The sequence below is a fragment of the Caenorhabditis elegans genome, chromosome X, assembly GCF_000002985.6.
Source record: "Caenorhabditis elegans chromosome X".
In the NCBI taxonomy this organism is placed as follows: Eukaryota; Metazoa; Nematoda; class Chromadorea; order Rhabditida; family Rhabditidae; genus Caenorhabditis; species Caenorhabditis elegans.
In genome coordinates, this window is record NC_003284.9 from 11,254,518 (window position 1) to 11,278,272 (window position 23,755).

The 23,755-nt window shown below is 34.2% G+C and overlaps 5 protein-coding genes and 2 non-coding genes across 12 annotated transcripts; 4 read left to right on the top strand and 3 right to left on the bottom strand.

Moving 5' to 3' along the window:
• Positions 1–2,843: 2,843 nt before the first annotated feature.
• C03A3.1 lies at positions 2,844–6,034 on the top strand (the record flags this gene model as incomplete). 2 transcript variants are annotated; one of them, NM_001029172.5, is made up of 7 exons in its annotated part: positions 2,844–3,173; positions 3,425–3,484; positions 3,544–3,708; positions 3,768–3,896; positions 3,982–4,089; positions 4,146–4,292; positions 5,261–6,034. In NM_001029172.5, the coding sequence occupies 7 exons, from the start codon at positions 2,976–2,978 to the stop codon at positions 5,462–5,464; spliced, it is 1,011 nt and encodes a 336-aa protein (NP_001024343.2). The 2 variants fall into 2 exon arrangements, with proteins under 2 accessions (NP_001024343.2, NP_001024344.2); NM_001029173.6 differs by lacking the exon at positions 3,425–3,484 and having other exon boundaries at positions 2,976–3,173; positions 5,261–5,464.
• Positions 6,035–8,330: 2,296 nt separating this feature from the next.
• Positions 8,331–11,807, top strand: C03A3.2 (Transmembrane protein 104 homolog). The gene is made up of 10 exons (NM_077478.8): positions 8,331–8,441; positions 8,498–8,619; positions 8,930–9,068; positions 9,115–9,245; positions 9,587–9,780; positions 9,841–10,003; positions 10,091–10,372; positions 10,421–10,511; positions 10,554–10,665; positions 11,176–11,807. The coding sequence occupies exons 1-10, from the start codon at positions 8,394–8,396 to the stop codon at positions 11,370–11,372; spliced, it is 1,479 nt and encodes a 492-aa protein (NP_509879.2). The 5' UTR covers positions 8,331–8,393; the 3' UTR covers positions 11,373–11,807.
• A 686-nt stretch (positions 11,808–12,493) lies between these two features.
• On the top strand, positions 12,494–12,781 carry C03A3.9 (uncharacterized protein; the record flags this gene model as incomplete). The annotated part of the gene is made up of 1 exon (NM_001361819.3): positions 12,494–12,781. The coding sequence occupies one exon, from the start codon at positions 12,494–12,496 to the stop codon at positions 12,779–12,781; it is 288 nt and encodes a 95-aa protein (NP_001348783.1).
• A 22-nt stretch (positions 12,782–12,803) lies between these two features.
• Positions 12,804–14,553, bottom strand: C03A3.3 (Metallo-beta-lactamase domain-containing protein). Its single transcript, NM_077479.3, has 7 exons — positions 14,398–14,553; positions 14,230–14,345; positions 13,971–14,183; positions 13,363–13,472; positions 13,237–13,315; positions 13,076–13,191; positions 12,804–12,994 (listed from the first exon to the last, which is right to left on the bottom strand). The coding sequence occupies exons 1-7, from the start codon at positions 14,504–14,506 to the stop codon at positions 12,874–12,876; spliced, it is 864 nt and encodes a 287-aa protein (NP_509880.2). The 5' UTR covers positions 14,507–14,553; the 3' UTR covers positions 12,804–12,873.
• A 1,819-nt stretch (positions 14,554–16,372) lies between these two features.
• Positions 16,373–16,489, bottom strand: C03A3.5. The gene has a single exon (NR_072110.1). It is a non-coding gene; the product is annotated as an Unclassified non-coding RNA C03A3.5 (non-coding RNA).
• A 175-nt stretch (positions 16,490–16,664) lies between these two features.
• On the top strand, positions 16,665–20,981 carry ifa-1 (the record flags this gene model as incomplete). Of its 5 annotated transcripts, none has more annotated exons than NM_171777.9 (9): positions 16,665–16,752; positions 18,753–18,824; positions 18,873–19,036; positions 19,084–19,197; positions 19,246–19,343; positions 19,420–20,279; positions 20,327–20,466; positions 20,516–20,734; positions 20,788–20,981. In NM_171777.9, 9 exons carry the CDS (start codon positions 16,731–16,733, stop codon positions 20,824–20,826), a joined length of 1,728 nt encoding a protein of 575 aa, NP_741902.1. The 5 variants fall into 5 exon arrangements, with proteins under 5 accessions (NP_741902.1, NP_001257139.1, NP_741903.1 ...); NM_001270210.4 differs by having other exon boundaries at positions 16,731–16,803; positions 20,788–20,826; NM_171778.7 differs by lacking the exon at positions 16,665–16,752 and adding an exon at positions 17,036–17,163 and having other exon boundaries at positions 20,788–20,968.
• Positions 17,789–17,961, bottom strand: C03A3.6. The gene has a single exon (NR_072111.1). It is a non-coding gene; the product is annotated as an Unclassified non-coding RNA C03A3.6 (non-coding RNA).
• Positions 20,982–23,755: the final 2,774 nt, after the last annotated feature.

Consider the following 23,755-nt stretch of genomic DNA (forward strand, 5'->3'; position numbering starts at 1 on the left):
AAACGAAATTGAAATCGACCAAGCATCAGAACACCTACATTCTCATCGAACACGACGCTTAAACTTTTATCAAAATAGTTTTTAAACAAGTATATCACTGCAAACATCAACGGATTTTTTGTGCACTTTTAAAGGATAAGAAGAATTTGTATAGGAAAATTATGCTGTGTAGGTGGAGTGTGCAAAAAAAATATTTCCGCATCTAAAAATACATAAAGTTTATTAAAGAATCTAAACACTTTGGTGTCAATAATTTTAAAGAATTTATTGTTGGGACACAGTATATAAACACATCTTTTGTTGTTTACAAACTGACGCTCAATGCTTTTTGCAAAACCATATGGAAACCAAGTGCGGATTAAACCATGTCACACACTTCACACGAAATAATGCTCAACTCATACAAAGTTCAGTTTTGGTGGGGATCTTAAAAGATAAAGGAACAAATATTTTTAGCTCAGTTTTGTTCCAAACATCACCTACATATATGATCTTCGAAAAATTGTCAAACAATTACTATTCAATATGAGAGCAACTAGACGGTTATGGTAGAAACGTAACAATTAAACAGGATAGTCAATTGATAAATTGAAACAATTTTCTTGAATACACATGTTTTTTTTTCAAAATTAAGATTTTCAAGTCGTTCGAAATTCGTTATGTTTGTCACAGTCATCCGTAGAAAAATTTTATTTAAGCGCATTTGTAATCTAAATTTCACAGCAGATTTTCTATTCGAGTCGCAGAAAAAATTATTTCAATTAAAAAAAAAAGTAATTTCTTCTCAAATACAATAAAATAAGTGCGAATAATTTTCAAATTTATTTGTTTTATCTTACTGTCAATAAATGAATAAATGATGTTAATTAATGGTATTGTAAAATTGAAACAAATTGTTTTATGAACTAAACGTTTTATAAAACTAAAAGAGTTGCATATGATACTAGTTGTAATCAAAATACTCTGTAAATCAGCTGTGTTTTGCGAAGTAACTGAATTCCATGAAACGGATATAGCTGAACAAGTATTGTTTACCAGAAAATGTTCCGTAATGGCTTCACCATTAGAAAAACACAATTAAGTATTTGTCTTATTTCGAAAACAATTTATTTAGAATGTAGATTAACATTTTACACAGCATGAAAATGATGAAATGGCAACAAATTTCAGAAAAAACACATATTTTGTGGAAGGTTGATGTTTAGAAAATGTTTAATGTAATTCCACTGCTTATCTGACCAACATTAAAACTTTAACATTAGTGTGTTTTTCACGTTTTCCTGAATGTAAACATAAGCATGAAATTTGGCCATTAAAAACCGTCAGCTCATCAAGTTTCATCTGCCACGCTGAAAAATATATTGCATGCTTTCAGTGAGGGGTAGAAAATAGTTATTGGCAGCATAGTTTACCAATATCAATAAATACTATCAAATATTATTTTTGTTAGTATTGCGTTGAATATCAATTTTGTGTAAAAATCTAATAGGCACTGGAAGACTAACTTGTGATCAATTATTGTTAATGAAAGAGTGATTTCTACAGTTGTGCGACCAATAATTTTATGTCCAATCGTGTTCTTTTTTAACTGATTTTTTAAACATGTTATTTGGAATTTGAGGTCTATTGAAATATCATATCTAAACCTAATGACTAAAAAAGTTAACACGTTTAATTAGAATAATTAAATAATTAAATAAGAAATTAATTTTCAAAATGTGGGGTTATAATAAACTAGTACCCGCAAGACAAATGTGGGAGTGCAACATTAGAGAAACAGTTTCCATAGGGACTGTGATCAAGGATGTACATCGAATTTTAGTTAAGATAAATAGGAAAATGCTCAAAAGTTGTCAGAAAATTGAAAATTGCTGTTGAAATTGCCGACAACCTATTGAAACTTTGTGTAGCGATTTTTGATCTTCTGACAATGTTTGAGAAAAAACAGTTTCAACTAAAATAAAAAATATGTTCAATTAAAGCTAATATTTTTATTTTCTTTCATTAAAATTCAATTTGAAAAAAGAATCGGAGAACATATTCATTTTGTAGAATTTCCAATCAACATTGATTGCACACTCCAAGAAGAGTAAAAAGAACAAAACAATATTCAAAAAATTGCCTGTGTTCTAAAATTGTAATAAAAAATTTTCCTTAATTATATTGAGCAAATTAGTTCTACCGGCTAGTGTAATTTTTTATCTTAAATCTCTTCGTTTGTAATATATCTTATAAATTAAAAAAACAGTGTTCATTTAATTTTTCGAAAAGTTGTTTTTTTAAATTTAAAGTATTAAACGAATAACTAACAACCAGTACATATTTCAATTACTATTTTGTAAAAATTAAAAAATTGAATATCCTTTTAGTTAATAGATGAAACGATGCAATTGAAAGAGAATAACTATTGAAGAATGGAAGTTGACGGGAAAAACCCAAATGTAGTGCTATTTGCTTTTGTCGGAAATCAAAAGAACAACAACTGTTTTTTCAGTATTACGCTCTGCTTCAGCAGGAAAGTTGTTTAAATATTCAATGAGAGCAGCACTATTGTTGTTGTTATAGTTGTTGTGGTTTACCGCCCGCCACCCGTTCGGTTTGCCCAAATTCAATTCTTCTTCCACATTCTTTTTCGCGCACGGGGAGAATGCTCCGAGACACACGACTTCAGGGAAAGCCTGAGACACCAAACGGACGCCACTGACCACCACTTGCGAATAAATCGTCGCCGTCCCGTTTCTCTGACTTCTCTTGCGCACAACGTCCTACACTTCGTTCTCCTTAGCTTTTTCCGCGAGCCATCTGCCGATGTGCACTGACGAGAAGGGGCCGCCCTCTCTTCTTTTTCTCTTTTCTCTCGGTGGCCCCCTTAGCTCTCTGCGAGAGACCACGTTGTTTCTCATATTTGCCACTTACTTGTGTAAGAACCAGTTGAGACGGTTCTCAATCGGCAACTCGTAAGTCGACTTATCAACATGATATCTTCGTTTCCAAATATCACGATGAACAATGAGATGCTTTATATGGTGCCACATACTCTTATTGGAGGATTATTTATGCTCTCCGTTTTTCCTAAAATCTCTGATCCACTCAAGCTCAAATTTCAAATTTCGGCACACGCGGTACTAGCAATTCTTTTTGCATTTGCTGCTCAGCAATTTTTGAAACCAACGGTAAGTCAATTCTTGATATATTCTGATGTCAAAACAACGTTGGAAAATTAAAATGATTTACATTCATGTAAAACAATTTTCAAACTAATAATCGCTTCAAGCTTCAATTTTTGATTTACAAAAAGAGATTAAATTAACAATTTGGTGAAGTTAACATAGCGTGTCATTAAAGTTTTCATTTTATGAACAATAAAAAGGCCGATGGCAAAAAGTAAATTTGAAAGTTATGTTTTCAATTAAATAATTTTCAGATAAACGGGAGTTTCACGAATATTCATGGATTTATTCAAGCCTTTTGTTCATCACTCCATGTACGCTAATTGAAAGATTTTCAGCGCTGGAAAATTAACTAAATAAAAACATTTTAAAGGTTGGAGCTGGATATTTCTTATGGAAAACGCAAAAACTTGGGAAACCAGAACGATCGGTTATATTTTCTCGGCTAATTTCCTCATTCATTTGTCTCATCTTCCGTTTGTTTGCCTACATGCACATTATAGGAAAATCTGCTAAAGGATTGGAGCTTTCAAATCAGGTTTGAAATCGATACATTTATGTTTGATTTAAAGTTATCAACATAATTCAAATGTTCAGTACCTCTACTGTGTGGCATTCACCGATGGTCTCTGGTTCTTGTCAGAAGTTATCCGAATGTATTACACGACAAAAACAAACCAGGACGAGATCGAGGCAATGGTCAAACGAACAACTTTATGGGTCGAGGTACGTTTTCTGACTCAAATTAAATTTTTTCCCATGCGCAATCAAAAATGGATTGGTGTCGGTTTAAAAAAGTCGAAAATTGCAGGGAAAATGCACGTTCTACATTGAAAATGCATTCTATTTGGACGCCGGATTGACTCTTTCTTACGCAATTATTCACATTGCCTTTCCACAACATGTGCTCAGTCTAATCGTGGGTTTTTGTCGAATAAATAATGACGAGCTCAACATTCAAGCGGGTTGTTTCAGCTGAAACCGGAAAACAAACTTGATTCTCATCATTATTTATGGTGTCGTTTGTTTGGTGCATTGAATTTGATGCCAGCAGTAACATCGATGTGTGCAAGATTCTACTCGCCAGAAATGCAAACGAGCTACATAGCAAGTCGACTTCTGGTATGGCATTCAACCAAAGTATTTGAAAATGAAAAGAAATTTGGGAACAGAAACAAGAAATTTCAAAAAAATTACAAAAATTATGACACCGTATTTTAAGAATTATAATCCTGATAAATTTCACATTTCTTTTGCCCGATATTAATTTTTCATACAAGACTGCTAAAGAAATAATGGTAATTCGTAGCTTTGATAAATTTGATCACAAAAATAAACTCTCAAAAACACTCTTAAAGTGCAGTGATCTAATTAAGAAAAAAAAACATGTTTCTACGGATTTTTGAACATTAAAACGATTGCTTCGTAATTGCGGAAGAGTTGTGGCACCGCATGAAAATTCGCGAAGATGTTTCTTCAATACTATGTTAATTAAATAATTATTATTCTTATCATGCAAAAGAAAAAATGATATTATAAAAAAAAACTAAATTCTGAAAAAAACCAAGTAAAAATTTGTAAATGGCTCCCAGACTTTTTAGTATTGCAGTATTCTCAAGGTTTCAAATAGCAAGACGCCTTGTTGCTGTGTAACTGCAAACACCGCAATAACTTAGAATTTCCAATTTTTCTAAAATACCTCTCGATCACTTACGCAATTTTCTACTTAAATAAAAAAAAGTATTTTTGTGTGCCGTCGTTAAAGTAGAAACGGAAAAAATAACAACAAAAAACTTTAGAACTGTGCTGGTTTTTTTAAAAAACTTCCTAAAAATTTTGATTTCGTAGAAATTATAATGCGAAAGATTTCTTAAATCAAGACATAAAGATAAGAAAGAAAAGATTTCTAGGAACTAACGTCATGTTTGGAAAATTTCAGTTGTGATTATATTTTTTTTTTTGGAATAGCGGCATAATCATAAAAACTTGCCCAAATTCAACATTTTTGTGCACAAAAACAGACTAAAAGTAAAAATAGTTATTTCGAAAAAATAATAATAAATTGTTTCGAAAAACATTTAATATTTCAGTCTCAATGCACAGTGTTTTTGCTGAACATATACGGTCACTGGATTCTGACAGTGTACTCTGCAAATCATATCACAGCTTTTATGCTAAGCGGATTCTTCACCTCATTCCTCTTCTCAGCGTTCCACAGAATCCATAAAATCTATTTTGGAACCGAATCAGAGGAAGAAGTATATGAGGAAGCAAATGATAAGAAGGATGACTGAGAAAGTCACTTGGACGTCATTTAAGTTCTACAACAACAGAAATTTAAAAAAAAAACTCACAAAATTAATCATCTCCTTGTTACTGTCTCCACTTTTGTTTCTTACGATAAATATAATTCTCATTTTTCCTACTCTATCAACTTGTTAATCCAATTTTCTACTCCCCCAATGCCTCAATTGTGTCACTTTTTCTTTTACTGCAAATGTATCGGCTGCTTGTAAAATTTTGTTTACTAATCAAATTATTTAATTTTTTTAAAAAATATTCTATAATATTATTCAGAATTAAACATTTATAATAATTGGAAAATCGACTCGTTTTTTTGCACGTTTTTTGCACATTTTTTTGCACATTTTTTTTTCAAAAATGATGGAAAATGGCTAGAAAAGCTAGGAAGGCTAGCAAGGTGTTGTGTACCGAAGGCGGAACAAGTAGAGAAGACGAGTCGCTCTAACTTTATAAATTAATCTGTCACTCTAACTTTTAAAATTAATCTGTCGTTCTAACTTGTTAAATTAATATGTCGTTCTAACTTTATAAATTAATCTGTCACTCTAAATTTTTAAATTAATCTTTTTTTTTTTTTTTTTTTTTTTTTAGTTTTAAATTTTAAAAAAATTTGACTCCTAACTTTTTATATTTTTATTGTTTTATTGAAGTTCTTGTCATGGTGCATCGAATGTGATATGAGTTTGAAGAAATATTCAAAATGTTTCCAGCTGATTGGAGAAACTTTTCTCTATTTCTCTGTCGAGGAAGACAAGTTAAGTCTAAACGGTCTAGTTAAAAGTCTAAATTGGTCTTCAGAAAAGGGAATTTGTTCGCAGCGTAAACTTAAGTATGTCATTGGTTATTAAGTATGCGGGTGAATAGGCTCACGTGGTCTTCTCTTTGTATTCTCTCAATACAATGATCGAGTTTCAAATATATTTCCTTCTGAAAAGTATAAACTTTTGGCAGCATCAAATTTCAATGCTTTATTGAAATTCCATCATTTATGTTGAGAAGGAAATTTAGTGAGGTGTTTTTTCAACCAATTTTTACCAAAAAAACCAATATTAAACTTTGTATTTTGAAGTTTTCTGTAATTTTTTTTTCTTTTCGACATTTTATTACGTAGGTGAATACCAATTTTAATTCAACTGAAATTTCGAGAAATTCTTTTTAAGTGAACTAATTTTGAAATTATTTAAAATCACTACTTTGGTGCCAAAGTGGCTAAATATCTTGTGAGCAAATTTTATTTTTCCCTAACTTCGACTGAAATTTTCAAAATACCTTAAACATGTTTTTTTTAACATTCAAAATTATAGTTTGTTGTAGAGTAAAAGAAATTAGTTTTTCAACAAGTACAAAAACGACCGTGTATTCAAAAAAGTTATGATTGTTAATTAGCAGATTACCAGAAACTAGAAAAGAACACATACAGAGAAATAACATACATTTTGAACAATAATTTCTTTAAGAGATCTCACCGAAACAACTAAACATGAAAGTTAATCTAAGTAATCCTTTTTCTGTTTATTTCATATAAACAGCCAAACTCAAACACATTATCCTATTGCAAACTACTCACAATATTCAGAGCGCATTACATTTTGCTTTTCATAACACTCTCGACTTAACGCCTTTCATTTTGTCGCCTTTCCACTCCTCGACGCCCTTCCTCCTCTCCAAACACCTCGATTATTTTGAAATGGAAGCTTTTATTGACCTTTGAATCAATAAGACTTTCTCAACAGGGCAAACATAATTTTTTCTCTTTTTTCCCTCATCTTTCTATCATAGTGCTTGTGGTGGACGCGACCCTATGTCTTACAACCAGCTTTAGTAATGTTTTGACATTTGATTTTTGAACAACACTGACCAAATCCGATGGCGAAATACATTAGGTCGTTAGTAATCAAATCAAAATTTTACCTCTTTCTCACTTATTTTATCAGTTAGTGTGGTTTTCAGTTGTATAACAAACATTGTTTTCATGCGGTATGTATGGAGATCAATGGTTTTATCAGCAATTTGGCAAATATAGTTGTGTCTGTTCAAAAAATATATATTCAGACCAAGTTTGCTTACTGAAAACATGTTAGTTTGCAGAACGTTTTTTAAAATTTTGTGTTTTTAGAAGAATTTTTGTGATATAATCAGTTTCTTAGAAATAATAAGTTTTTGCAGTGCAAAAACATTTAAAAAAATATCGATTTTGAGGATTTTGAACTGAAACACTTAAACTAAAACAAAAATTAACAATGTCTATTTTTTTTAACAGATACTTTGCAAGAAAATGTATTTTAAATCAATCTTTCAAATATGTTACTTCTGTATTGAAGTTTTTTCCCCGTATTCCTCTCATTATATTACACTCTCACTCCAAATTCCTCTTTGACCTTTTCCCTTTCGATTTCTTCCTCATAAAATGTTTCCATTTTCATGGCCAGGGGCAAAAGCATTCGGTTTCCCCTACCACACACAGCTCTCTCATCCCACAATTTCTTTCCAACTGAATGAATAATTGGAGTGCGTTAGAGCGCGGTTGCAAAGACAGCTGAAAGGAAAGGGGAATGCCCGCGAAACGACGTGGCCCTTTCACTGTTGTAAACAGACTTCATTCATTTCTCCCTCGCGTGTTTTTTTTTGCGTTGCCCTCTTCCCGTCTCTCTACGCTTTGCGACATCTCTTTTTCTTTTCCATATTAAGCAAGTTTAGTTGATCGCTGCTTTTCGATAACACCATTCAAATGTTTTTTTTTATTTTCCAAAGATCGTTTTTGATGTTATTTCTTTTCATTTAAAAGTTGCCATTTGAAATTAGTTTTTCCCATTGTTCTATTCAGAAAGCAAACATCTAATATTTAACAATTTTCAGGTCGGTGCATGTAGCGATAACGTGATAAGACAACCATCGTTTCTGCTTCATTTGTTCGTCAAAATGCAGAGTAACACAGATTCCAGCACCAGTGGCACTTACAGCCAAACGGTGAGTCATACAATACTGTTTTCTTTTTCTTTTCAAAATAATCAATACATTTATAGGTCGGATTGCTCTATGTATTTAATTTGATTGTCGGAACTGGTGCATTGGCTCTCCCCAAAGCATTTCAAACAGCTGGATGGCTCCTCAGTATCACTCTTCTTACATTTTCCGCGTTCATGAGGTGTGTTCATCAGATAAAGAAAACAAAGATAGTGTTGATAAACAAGATATTTTGTTTAGAAAACAACAGTTTTATGTAAGAAAAACAAAATACATGTTTCAAAAACAAGACGAAATACAATTTTAAAAAAAAATTTAGAATAAAAATACGAGCATTGTCAATAATAAATTATTCATACTTTATAAAAAATTTGCATTAGAATTGAAAAATTCAACGAAAGAGGAGCATATTTTCCCAATCGTTATGTAAGATTTTTGATATCGAAGTAGTAAATACTTACCAAATTATTTTGAATTTTCTAATATTTCAGTTATGTTGCTGCAACATTTGTCATCGAAGCACTTTCCGTTGCCAATGCAGTTCTCTCTAAGAAACGACGTGTTGAATATGATGATGTCGTTGTGGCCGATGGACCATCCACTTTTGAAATTTCAAAGAAGGTTGAAGTGGTAAGTTTTGCAAAATAAATTTAAAATTAGCAGAAACTTTATGCAGAGTGAGATGGCGTCAATGTTCTTGTCAAAAGTTTCGCTTGTGTTCTCCTACTTTGCCATCATTATCTACTTGTTCGGTGATCTTGCAATTTACTCAACTACAGTTCCAAAATCTGCAATGAATATCGTTTGGTAAGCACATTGGTACTAGCTCCTGTCACTGGGAAAACAGCAATATTTTCAAAAATATGTTTTAGATCTAGCTGGTTCACTGCATTAGCTTCATCTGTTTGACTGAACAGTTTCATAAAATTTATAACGACATAAAGCTTGGGCAAGAAGTTCAATACTTATTGCGTATAATAATGATAATATATGTCGTAAGAAACTTGTCAATTAAAAAAATAACATCTTAGATAATGGCGTTCATAGGAAACATATATTTTGTTTCTTTTTAATTTTATAATGCTCATTTTGCTGTCTGTTTCACCAAACACTACACCCCTAGAATCAAATAAAAATAGAAATTTCAGTGCCACGATCAACGCTTCTACAGTTAAATCTAGTGATCCTTGCCACGAATCTTGGCCAGAAATATTGACAAGAATGACAGTGTATCGCTTTTTTGTGATAATTTTTGTTGTCGTCGTGTGCCTTCCGATGGTTATCGCTGGAATCACTAAAACTCGTCACATTCAAATTATGACAACGCTTTCAAGATGGGCGGGTGAGTTAATCACATCCATACAATATAACATTTATATTTATAATTTGAAAACAATTTCAGCGTTTATTCTCATGATTTCCCTAGCAACAATGCAACTCTCTAGCGACGGAGCTGCTGCTCATCCGCCTGCGTACAACTTCCACGGATTTGGATCACTTTTTGGATGTGCCGTATATGCTTTCATGTGTCATCACAGTATTCCGTCTCTTATCACTCCAATGAGGTAAGCAAATAATTTTTTCTCTAAAAATTAACTTACTAGTTAGAAAAACAACAATTAGAAACAATCACATTAACTTCGTCCTTTCAGAACCAAGGATAACGTTTTCGGCAAGATTGCACTTGTGTATGGAGTTGTTGGGGTATTCTACTTCACTCTTTCCCTTACTGGAGCTTTTGCTTTCGAGCATGTTCAAGATATCTACACTCTCAACTTTTTCCATGATGGCAACACATCATTTATCTACTCTATCATTGACTACTTCCTTGCCCTATTCCCAATCATCACTCTCACTTCAAGCTACCCTATTATTGCACTCACATTGATCAATAATTTTAATGTGGTCAAAGACATTTTGTGTCCGAAAGTTGGGTGAGTTGATAATATTGCAACATTTGACATTATCAGTTTGGTTTACAGGCAAGAGAACGAGTCCCTACTCGAGGCGGACAGTTTGGTTGAAGATAACGATACTGATGATGAGCGAGAAGCAAGAAACGCTAGAAATGAGGTTGGAAAAGAGAATGGGATCAAATTATTCGTTTTATTTCAGAAATCGGTATTCGATGTGTTGGTTCCGGCTCTTGTGTTGGCACTTCCTACTTTTTTGAGTTTGCTCACAGACGATATGTTGCTCCTTGCTTCTATTACCGGAAGTTTCCCAGGTAGGATATTATATCATGATACTAATCAATTCCAAATATTTTGTGATTCTGAGTTAGCATAATGCTATCATTTCTAATTGAAGAAAAAGCCAATTATAAATTTCATGAAAAATGTAGTTCATATTTCAATACTTACTGAAACATAAAAACATAAATAAATAAAAATCTGTTACCACCAAAAAATGAGACGGTAATTAAAAATCAGTCACTGGCGAATTTTCGAGCTCGAAATGTACTATTTGTCCCAAACGTTTTTGTTTCAATTCTGTGCGTTTTGGATTTTTGACACCACATCGTAACTGTTTAAACGGCTACCCATTCCCGAAAATCCTCTTTTAACAGCAAAAAATTTGATTGAATCCAGCCCTTACATTTTTCTTTCAAATCTCATAAATGTGTAGTAGATAGGTACATATTTAGGGGACGAAGCATAATGATTATTGTTATACTTTTTGTTGTTGAATAACAATGTTCTGTGAGCTTTTCAAGTACTAAATACAATATTTACAGGTGTCGCTGTTCAATTTGCAATTCCTTGCCTTCTCGTCACTGCTGCTCGCAAACATGCCAGATCTGTGCTTAACTTCCCGGTACCTCGCAAAAACAATAGTCCATTCCAAAGCCCTATTTGGATTGTGCTAATCTCCTCCTGGGCCGGATTCTCCATGATTATGGTCCTCCTGAATCTTGTTGGAGTCAAGTTCTGATTCCATTTTTATACATACTGACTCTCGTTTTATGCACCCTTTTATCAATTTTCAACATTACGGATATACTTGCTTAGTGTTTTCTAGTCGCATTACCCACCCATACCCCTTTGCATTTATTTCTTTTACTCACCTTAACTCATCCGTACTTTGCCACTGGTCATCTTTCATTTCAGCGCCCAAAACAATTAACATTTCATTTCTTTCTCAGACACTCGCAATGCCCTCTAAATTGTGCAATTTCCCAACATTCAAAAATCAAACGTTTTGCATTTAATAACTTAAAAACCAACATTTGCTGTTCGTGCCGCCTAGAACCTAGTCAAGTCACACCATCCTTTCCCGCGTTTATTTTTACTTCAATTTCCGGTCAATTTCACTAAACTGATGTTTTATGTGATGAAAGTGTTACTTATTAAAGGATAACTTTTTTTTAAACAGAAATGTGTATTCAGAAACAGTTTTTTTTCTATTTAATGAGTAAGGTAAAATATCAATTTTGAACCAGAGTTTGGGAAGTGTTTAGTATATGAAACAGTTTGTGATTTACTTTTTTAAAAAATATATTAAATCGGCTTAGGACACAATTGATAAATATATTTTGTCTACAACGCATATTTGTGTACAAAATGTAGTCCGAAACTTTTCTGATTGGCTATGTTTCAATGTCCCATTTTAATCTTCATGTGAACAATTTTCGAACTCATTTTTTCCTTAAATTTTAGGCGTCAAAAACATCACTGTTGAGCCGTAATATACAGACTAATTAATTTTTTTAGCCATCAACATTAGGGGTCCAGCTACGTGCTATGAAATATCAACAAGAATGGATGATTTTAATCTACATAAGTTGCGTTTTGAGATGTTCAATTCTATGGAACTCAATTTTTTTTTGGTTTTCAAACAAAATTTAGCATTTGAATTATTTTTTAGCATTTTTATCATTCAAAAACATAAACATATGTAACAAACTATGAATTTGAATGGTTTCTTGGTCGTCAATTTCATATTGTCAGAATTTCCGCGCGGCTTCTTCAGTTTCTTTCATCGCTTCTCTGATATCAGCTGGTCTTCTGCTTCTCTCCTCTTTTCACAGACACAGAAATCGGATAGGAGAGAATATGGAATCTGCCTGCGCTCAGACCGGATTGAACATTTCGAATCAAGGTCAAACTATGAATGAAGCATCGGACATTCTCAGTTCTCTATTCCTCTATTTTACGCCTTTATCCGCCATGTTCACCGAGCTTTGCACCATATTCGCTACCGTTGAGTTATTATGTTTGATGTATCGACAACTAGACAATTTGAACAATTCGGAATTACAAAAAGACGATGACGGACTAGTTCTGCATAAGAAATATTACCAAGTGGATCGGCAGTCTTCTCCGTTTTGGAATAATCTTTGAATTCGAAATAAGATCGTGATGAAAAGTATGAATATATTTTATTGAACGTCAAAACAAAAAACACATTATTTTACTCAACAATACCATACATATTAATGCACTTGAGTGGCTTTTTCTCTAGCTTCAATCAACTTTCTGACAATGTTTCGTCCAATCACAATCTTCATACTTTTATCTCTTGTTTCGTAACGAACTCCTTCCGCCTCATCAATTCTGAACTGATTAACTGTTTTTTATAGTCAAACTATGTTTAAAGTTTTTTGAAATGAATAAATATTTTTTTCAATTTTGTACCTTAAATGTGTTCCAACATGTGTTCCTGCAATAACAGCCAATAAGAACCTATGATAAAGCTTGAACGTTGGGAGGCAGTTATTATCGGTGTCGTTTTTTGATGCAGAATATCGTACCTGAACAAATCTAAAACATATTCGGCAAAAGTACCCCCAGCTCACCTCAACATCTTGACTTTTCACAAACTTCAAAATACTTCTGACTGAATTTTCGTACTGTCGAATGTCTGTATATTGGTAGCTGTAATCCAGTAATTGTTTAACAAACAATAATAATTTATGACTTACGTGAACATTATATCATCAAAACGGTAAAAGAGGTCACCGACAAATAGACGATTAGCGTACGGATACCAAAGTACAATACTGTCGGGAGTATGTCCAGGAGTCCACATGACCTTAAAAATAATGATTAGTGTAAGAAACAAGAAATAGCGTTTTTGGTATAATTGCACAACATTTTCAGCTGAAAATATGCTTTTACTTCTAATAAATTGGAATGTTTTTTTTTTAACAAGTTATTTTGAGGCGCGCTTAATTTCAACAACATATTTTGTTTCAGCAAAAAAAGAATGATAGAGTATTTGAAAAATTATTTTTTCCCGAAATTTGAACTGACTAGTATTTTCTAAAAAGTGCAAAATTGTTTCATCACAGAAGCTAGATTTTCGATGCAAAAAAGAAAAATGAGCAAAATTGATATTTTTTGCTATTATGAATAGCCTAAATCTGATTATGAAACATGGGGGTTTGGTGCATTTTTCAGTACAATTAGGCAAACACCTGCACAAAAGTACTGTTAAATCTGTAAAACTAATAATGAATATGCGGTGTTCAAAGTGATTTTTCGTAAATAATTCCAAAAAATCTTATTTTTCTTTATTTATATTTATTACCTGAACAATATTCATCAAATGTGATTCATCTCCCAATATAATTTTGTCTCCATCATTTAGCCACCGGGTCACTTTGTACGTTTCGATTTCCCAATGCCAGCTACTATCCATCAACCGGGTATAATATTTATTCTTGCGCCCGGCACACAAATCTTCCACCAAATGAGCCAATCCATTATTGCCGGTTGTTGAAAACCGCCAATTGCCTCCCGTCTAAACGAAATCGATCAAGAAAAAAGTTAGCACAAAAAGGTCAAACCTGTTCGGGATGATTATGAGTGATGACGACAATTATTTTCATATTCTCCATAAAGGACAATGAACGTAAGTAATGGTAGATGTTACCACAACCACATCCAGTATCAATTAGTAAAGCTAAAAAATAAATATGAACCTACCATCTGTGAAAAGCTTTTACCATCATTACCTGTATCTTCTGTTCCGAGAATTAGGTACATTAATGGAAAACATTCCCTAGTGTCTTCTTCTCGAATCCAATAAATATTATCAGCTAACTTGTCGTGGGTGAAGCTCATCGTGCTCTGGTGTGTGGGGGTGTCACATTGTGCCAAAGAATTTCTCCCACAGTTTGTAATGCATTATAAATTTGGCCGTCATTGTGGCAGTATGAAAAGCATCCCTCATCATTGAATGGTTTGAAAGGAAATGCTTGAAAACTGAGGAGGGATATTATAACAGAGTATAGTGATATTTTCAAATGTTTTAAATTTTCAAATGTTTTCAAAAGAAATTTTAGCACAAACTGTAAAAATGTAAAACTCAAAAACTAGTGAAAAACATACATATGTTAAATCGCTATACATTTTTTAAACAATGTTCTAGATTCAGCATCCAAAGAAAGTTTTCACAATGTTAATGGATTATTATTCTCACAATAAATGACTATGGAAATGAAAGTTTCAAGATTTTCAATTCACGACGCTCTTTCTTCCACATTTTGAAAGTTTTTTTGTGTAGAAAGTTTTACGATTCTTAACAAAAACCAATTTTTTGTCAATCATCGGTTCCAATCTTAGGTTCCCATTAACGACGGTCATCTTGAAAATAAGCCAATTTCATTTCAAAAAGCAATCACCATTCCAACACTCCTATTTCGAATACCTCGAATTCACAGAAAATACCTGACCCATCTTTTACAACTACCATTCTACACATCTTTGCCGCCACAACTCAAATACGGTTACGCGTAATTGAATGTTTGTGCTCGCTTTTTCGTATTGTATTCGACGAGTCGCATCCAGTTTCAATGAATTTGTACGGGTACGTACGCCACTTCTGTTGACATATTCACTTTTTCTTCGCCCTTCTTTCCGTGTGTACATGGTGTTTCCATTTCCGGAGACAGAAAACTTTACAGCAGAACCGACTATTTTGAAATATTACTTTCTGGTAAATGTTTCGTCGAATTTCTAAACTATTACTGTGAGTCATTCGGTGTTCCATTTTGTTCATCTACACCCCTATCGGTTTTTGAGAAACTACCCAAAAAAGTCGAGGCAAGTGTGCGGGAGGAAAGACATGAATCATACAGTACCTTATATAAATAGATCAAATGTCGGGGTTGGGGAGAACCCACTTCAGAATCAATTTACCTGATTTTGCGCACCGTCTTACACCCTTTATGCTGCACGGCCGTTTTTGGCAATGAACTTAATTCGTATGCTTGATTTGTGTCTGCCATGTTTTTTTGTGAAAAGTTCAAAAGTTGGCTTATTGTTCAATTCTAAAACGCAATTGATACATCAGTAAGAAGATTTATATTTGAACTACTTACTTTTCTCGGTACTCATTTTATATCCGCATTTCAACGTTTTTTTTGTTAAATTTAAAGAACGGTGTAAATAATATTCATGATCACACTCAGGGAAGTTAAATCGATTCAATTAATTTTTTAAATGATCTTGTATAATACACAAATACGTTGTTCTGTGCCGTTTTAAAATATTTAACTTTTTCTATGACGTCTAACATTGTAGCTTGTTTTAAAAAATCTGTGATTTGAAAATATGTTTTTGGTTTTTTTTCTTACTCATTGAATTATGGGAACAAATGGAATCAGTCATGACAAATAATCTGAAAAACTTGAAAAAAAATTGTTTGCCGAAGCCGACATTTTAGCGGTTATTTTAGATTCTACTGAATATAAGCACGTCTGCCCAGTTCATTTTTGGACAAGAAACGAGAGATTATTTAAGTCACCCCCCCCCCTCCCATCGTTTTTGAATTGTTATTCGTTATGACAGTAACACCATCACAAATTGGTTTAAAATTGTGGGAATTGCGAGATTTTGAGTTCTAAAAACAACTCAAACTGATGAAATGTGCGTCGACTTTTTTGTACTGCAACCATCGCAGTGTCCCCGACTTTCACACGATCTCTCGCTCATTTTAGACCGGTTGACAGTAGATGATCCTCAGTAATTATGAAGTTTCACCTGCCACGGGGCCGCCGTTTTCTATGCATTTGCTACTGCCTCATCTCTTTGCCGCTGCCATTTATTTTTGTTTACTGTACACATCATTCTGTTCCATTTTAACCCCTCTCCCTTTTACTATGTACTTTTCGAAAATTGTTCAATAGCCGAGAGCCCTGGATGTTTGAGCCGAGATATCTTTTTTATGTACACCGCCATGCTGGAACGCAGAGAAAACTGTTTATCTTCCCATTTTTCCAGAAACTCGTTCAAACGGATACTTCTCTCAGTGAGAAGCGGTACCTAACCAATCAACATTTCAAAAATGATGGAGATTACCAGAGAAAGTGAGTTTCTTCATTTTAACTACTTAAATTATTCCGATGACTTTCCAGGAGGTGAGTTGCGGAATGTTTGCCTTTGTATTTCGCGGTAAGGTGCTTACCATAGACTAACAAATCTAACTGATCAGCGATTGAAAATTCAAAACTTTGAAAAAATAACATTACAGGCATGCGTTTTTTAAAGAAAAAAGATTAATGAAACAGTGAGATAAGACGGAGTGCAAGATGAACAAGCACATCGGTAAATAAGAGGCTCGTTTCTTGTGCCTTGTCGCAATTTTTTATTGAGATATCTTTCCGATTGTCATTGAAGCATCACATTTATCCGCATAGGCTTATCTTATACTAGTGAATATTTTTGCAACTAGATCCTACTACTTTTTTATATAAAAATGTACACTACTACTCGTCCGGGTAAGTAACTGGCTGAAAATTGCATTCACTTCGGCAAAATAAATTATCTAACAGGAGTTTATTTACAAAAACTTGGTAGATCATTTCTGAATGTATATATAGTTTAAAAAACATCACTTTTTTTTAGACCTGAGCAATTTAAATACTCTTGCTAATATAAAACACCGTGTTTGCTGAAAAAATACAGTGTTTTACATAGTTAAAGCTCAATCCGTTGCTTGAATTTCATTTAAACGAATCCATATTCAATCTTGAAAGTGACAGAAGTAGAATAGGAGTGTTCCCAGATTTAATCGCTTTTGTGAAAACCAGACAACTAACACATATTCTCGCAACTTATATATGTAGGTGTTTCTAAACTTTTTCAAACATATTTGCACCGTTATTCCATTTGAACTAGTCATCAATCAATAAACTACTCGTGAGTACTCAAAGTTAATTCAAGGCTAATTTTCTTCTCACTTCAAATTTTTGAACAATTTTGTACAAACATATATTCCGAGGCGTTGTCTAGTTTTTGTCTCCTCTTCCACAAAAGTGCGTAGGCACGGTAGCAAATTGAAATGAATCACCTCAACCCAAAAAAATCTCAAATGTCATTTCGCACTTTAGCAAAGCCTCGAAACGTATGAATTTATGCAAAAACGCATGTCCAATAGGCGAAAAAAGTAGAATCGAGAGGAATCGTAACGACGTAAGGGTTGACTGAGTTGAGGATGAGATGATTTTTGGAGGACGCGCCCATCCCTCACACCTATTCTTTTTTCCGCATTCGCGCCAGATATCAAGAAGCCGCCGTTCCGTCCTCACTTCACACCCATTTTAAAGTGATTCTTGACGCCTCCCTTTGCAAAAAAATTCCAAACACCGACTTGAATCAATATAAATATACATAGGCAAACAACTATGATCTCATTTCCTTTCGTGGAAAAGGGCAATAATAATATTTGATTGAGTTTTCTATTTCTCCTCATAGATTTTCATAGGTTACTCATAGGTTTTTTTCTCTTTATACAACAGTCTAGAATACTGAAATATATTAATTTTGCATTGCCTGTTTTGTTCTGCCGCCATGTATAAAAAGAGTTGAGGAACAAAAAATTTCATTTTCTGACTATGGAAGGTTATATTGTTTCTCTTCCATCTTCGCGACGATCAAGCGCTTCTAGCGCTCGAAGCGAGCAAAGTTCCACACGAACTGTCAATTACGAAGTGATTGAAAAGAGTAAGCCTTTCTTGTGCCCTCAATTTCAACTAACTCAAAAAATTGCAATTTTCGTTTAATCCCTTTTGTCTACATGCTATTATCATTAGTGTGGGAGGAAGCTGCGGTTGGTAGCAATGAAGGAGGAGGAGTAGAAAATGTTGAATAAAAAGTGAGGAGCAGTGCAAGAAATTTGACGCCCACCTAGTTTGCGCACCGTTGAGACTCCGCTTTTGTCTCTACAGTCAGCCTCCGACTAATTCCTTGGTCACACATTACGGCAGTCAGGGGTTGCCATACAACTCACAACCTCATTTTGAAATTTCGAAGCTGCCGAGTACAGTCGGCCCTTTTCACTTTCACAATAGAAATTTACGATTTGCAGCGATGTCTTTCACTTCCACAACACCTTCAGCTAGAGCTCCGCTCGGAGGGCGTACAACCGGAAACGTTACTTGTAAGTTTATTGTTGTCTGTGCAAAACATTTAAATCAACATATTCCAGCCCAAGATCGTATGCTCAAAATTGTGACCGAGATGCGCTCAGGTGCTGGATCCGGCTTGTCGCCATTTGGACAAAATGCTGCATCAACCATCCGTGACTCTCGTGAACGTGAGAAGAAAGAAATGAGCGATTTGAACGATCGACTTGCTAGCTACATCGAAAAGGTGTGTAATAGGAATAAGATGGACCACACCCAATAGTTGTTTTTTAGGTCCGTTTCCTAGAAGCCCAGAATAGAAAATTGGCAGCCGATCTTGACGCACTTCGTTCCAAATGGGGAAAAGACACGCACAACATTCGTAATATGTATGAGGGAGAACTTGTGGTAGGAAAATACAGAAAGGAAACTTTTGGTTAGAAAACTATATTATAGGATGCTCAAAAGCTGATTGATGAAACCAATAAGCAACGCAAGGATATGGAAGGTCAACTCAAGAAGATGCAAGATGAACTCGCTGAGATGCGCAGAAAGTACGAACATATGTTTTGAAAATTATGAACAGCATATTACCGTTATTATACTTTTTCTACAAAATGTATTTTTCAGATTGGAAGATGCCACCAAGGGCCGTGAACAGGATCGCGCTAAGATCGACGCACTTCTAGTAACCCTTTCTAATCTTGAAGCTGAAATTAGCCTTCTGAAACGTCGTATTGCTCAGCTTGAGGATGAGGTGAAGCGGATCAAGCAAGAGAATCAGCGTTTGCTTTCTGAGCTTCAAAGAGCCCGTACCGACTTGGATCAAGAAACCCTCAATCGTATTGACTACCAAAACCAAGTTCAAACTCTTCTTGAGGAGATTGATTTCTTGCGTCGTGTCCATGACAATGAGATCAAGGAGCTTCAAACTTTGGCTTCTCGTGATACTACTCCAGAAAACCGCGAGTTCTTCAAGAACGAACTCTCCTCGGCTATTCGTGACATCCGTGAGGAATATGACCAAGTCAACAACGTTCACCGTAATGACATGGAATCCTGGTATCGTCTTAAGGTCCAAGAGATCCAAACGCAGTCTGCCAGACAGAACATGGAACAAGGGTATGCCAAAGAAGAAGTCAAAAGACTCCGCACCCAACTCAGCGATTTGCGTGGAAAGCTCGCTGATCTTGAAAGCCGCAACTCTCTCCTCGAGAAACAAATTCAAGAGCTCAACTACCAATTGGAAGATGATCAGAGATCTTATGAAGCAGCCCTCAACGACAGAGATTCCCAAATCCGCAAAATGCGTGAGGAATGCCAAGCCCTTATGGTCGAATTGCAAATGCTCCTGGATACCAAACAAACTTTGGATGCCGAAATCGCCATCTACAGAAAGATGCTCGAAGGAGAAGAGAACCGTGCTGGACTCAAGCAACTTGTCGAACAGGTTGTCAAGACCCATGCTATCACACAGGAAACCGATACCGGTAGCAGAAAGACAATTTTTTCCATTAAAACATACATCCTTTTTCAGAGACGATGAGAGTCGTCAAGGGCGAAACTGCATCCCGTCAATCGTTCCAGCGTTCTGCAAAGGGAAATGTTTCTATCCACGAGGCATCGCCGGATGGAAAGTTCATCGTCCTCCAGAACACACATCGTGCCAAGGACGAGGTAGGAACTTGAATCACAACAGTTTCAAATATTTTTTGTTCTCTTTCAGGCTATCGGTGAGTGGAAGTTGAAGAGACGTATCGACGGAAAACGTGAGAATGTCTACACGCTTCCAAGAGACTTTGTCCTTCGTGCCGGAAAGACCCTCAAAATCTTCGCCCGTAACCAAGGAGTTGCCTCACCACCAGATCAATTGGTCTATGATGCTGAAGACTCGTTCGGAAGCGGAAACAACGTCCAAACCATCCTCTTCAACAAAGAAGGAGAGGTGAGATCAACAATTAAATGTCATTATATTTACAACATTGATATTAATTTCAGGAACGTGCTACCCACATCCAACGCCAGAGCACTGCCTAATCAGGCGACTTCCCAACAATTAACTAGATATTGTGACAATTTCTTGTTGAAAATCCCAAAATCTTCTTCCCATTTTGTAACTTTCATGCTGATTTCTGCGCATTTATTTGACCTTATTTCAATAAATCATTTATCATTCAAACATCAAAAAAAAATTTGATCACAATGTATTTGCGTAGGTTATTTTCATAGAACAGATGATGTAAAATTCTCAAAATCGTCGGAATTCGCCCACCTGAAATGGAAGCGTATGTTTTTGGTTACTAATCAATAGAGCTGAACGAAATGCCGTAAATAATTGTATATCGGCGAGATGAGCCGACGTCGACATCTAAAACTCGCGTTACTGAGAAGTTTAAAGTGTTGTCCTTCTTAAAATTCCAGTTGCACGAATATAATGTTTTAAATTTTTAAATATAATTTTGAAGTAGGAGCGTATGCCAAACAAGGGAAAATATTTTGAAACTATGGTCACTGCGCTTGATTCGAGAAAATGAAGCTACTACAAAACTGTCTAGGGTTTTAACAAAATATTTTTCCGCTGGAATTGTTACCAAATACTTTTTCAGCGTTCCATCTAAAAGCACATCTATTGCATTTTTAAATGAGCTTTAAATTTGCACTGAGCACTACAGTTTGCTATATTATTTCAATAAAAAAATAGAAAGCGATTTTGAGATATGTATGCTTTTTGTGTTCTTCTGACTGTCAGAAATTAATATTCGTTATTCGTTGTACAGCGGTTACCAAAAAACTTGTGACAACTAGACCAGTGATAAACGAATTGATTCGGCGATTTCTGTAAATGCTCCATTAAGAAAATTAAATTTTACTTGACAGACGGTGAATTTTTGCTGAATTCCTTGAATCAAAAGAAACATTCTTGATCAACATTTGTATGTGTTAAAATCCCTTTCACTTCAAATTCACTATTGAAAAAACACCAATAGTTCAATTCTAATCAACGTCATTAGCCATTTCCGTTTACGATAGTATTCACATGCTTGGGATTCAAATTCGATGTCAATATTCCCTTATCGACGTTAATAGTTGTCCTCATTCGTCACGTTTTTGATTGTCATCCTGCATAGGTTACGAATTTTTGAAGTTACGAATATGAAAAACGAACTAATTTAGTAAAATGACGTTTCAAACAGGAAGAAAAACGTATTCATTGAAACTCGTCTGAAAAAGGTCATTAGTGAGTTGGCAAAACAAAATAGGTCACGGTTATTACGTTGTTGTTTTGTTTCGGTTAACATATAAGATCATTGGTTTTGCTTCGCTTTTCAATTATGCACTCAAAGAAATGGAAACATAAATTATAAACAAACGAAACGTTCGGGATTGATTATTTACAGTATACAATTGAAATAAAAGAAATCAATTTTTTAACAAATTAAAGCTTTTTAAATGTTTGAAGTATCTATGATAATTCAAAGTTTAGTTATTTGGTGCACACAACGCCTGAAAAAGTGTAACTTTTAATTTCATGGATCAGCTTAGTGTATCAAAACCAGCCATGCTTCGTAAGTTCTAATTTTTATATTACTGAGTCAAGACGTTGGCGGATCAAATTTAACTATATTTTATGTTGACCAAACAAGTTTTTGTTTACAATGTTAGAAACTATGGAAAAATACAACTGCTAGTTCAGAACTTTGTTTCTTTCACAAACACCATTTCAATTTGTTTGTTACATCACCAACGTACGAGAATTTTATCATTGTTCTGTCATCTGGAACAAATATTACCAGGAACCCTGAGCACCTAAAAATTGTTTGGAATATTGAATGTGACGTTCTAAGTTTGCGAAGCGTAAAAATTCATAAAGTGTCATCAACAAGTTTTGCACAAAAAACTCAAGTTAACAAATGAATTACAATATTACATCGTCACAAATTGGAATAGTGTTGACAAAAACATGATTTAGACACCATTCGGTTTTGATTTCGATCAACTTACTTGAATTCATTTGAACATGTTTTGCTCGATTCTTTGAGCATTGCTACAACATAAATGTCGTCACAAAACTTTTCTACTAAGTATGCCTTATTCAAAATTGCAGCGAAAATGCTGAAAATATTTGCAAAGAGCAATGCATAAAGGTTAAAAATGGAGTCAATATTAACACTAATTCAACAATATACATTTCTTCCAATTTTATGTTTAAATTGTTTAAAGTTTGCAGACTTCAACATGGTAGGGGTTCAAACGTGCGAGTGTGCTATAGAACTCAGTTTTCATCACTTTTGTCTCTAAACAAAGAATATTCAATTTTAAAACTATTTTTTAAAAAGCAATATTTAAGTAATTTTGCATCATAGCAATCGTTTTCAACTTTTTCCCAACTAGCCGTACGCTAACCACATAGCATCGAACACAGAATATTGTGTGAAGTCAAGAAATGTTGCCTGTAATTCCAAGTCATCTATTTTTCAGTTTTAAAGTTATATGTAAAACAGCTTCTTTTTTGAAAATTAAAAAGTACACAAGTACACATGTATATTTTCTGGAGTTTCATCAACAACATTTTTGTAATCTCATTTTTCAAAATGTTGAGCTTTTTGAGCACCAGACATGTTATCTTTCCTCTTAAAACTTTCATACAAATTTAAAACTATGGCTTCTTTAGGAAGGACAACATAAAATGTTGGTCAATCGGCAGTGCATGATTCAAAATTTAAAGGAACATTGAACAAGTATCAAACATTATGAAATATCCTTTAAAAGAACAGAGCGAGCGTCCTTCTCAGAACAACACTTTGTTTCTAACTGTTATTGCTTTAACAACTATAAATTTATAACTATATTATTTTTCATTTTGTTTTGAACAATGTCGTGAAATTTCATGTTTTGACGTGCGGCTAATTGGAATCATGCACGTGCTTCTTCTTTTTCATTTCCAATAATAACCTGAGAGTAACAC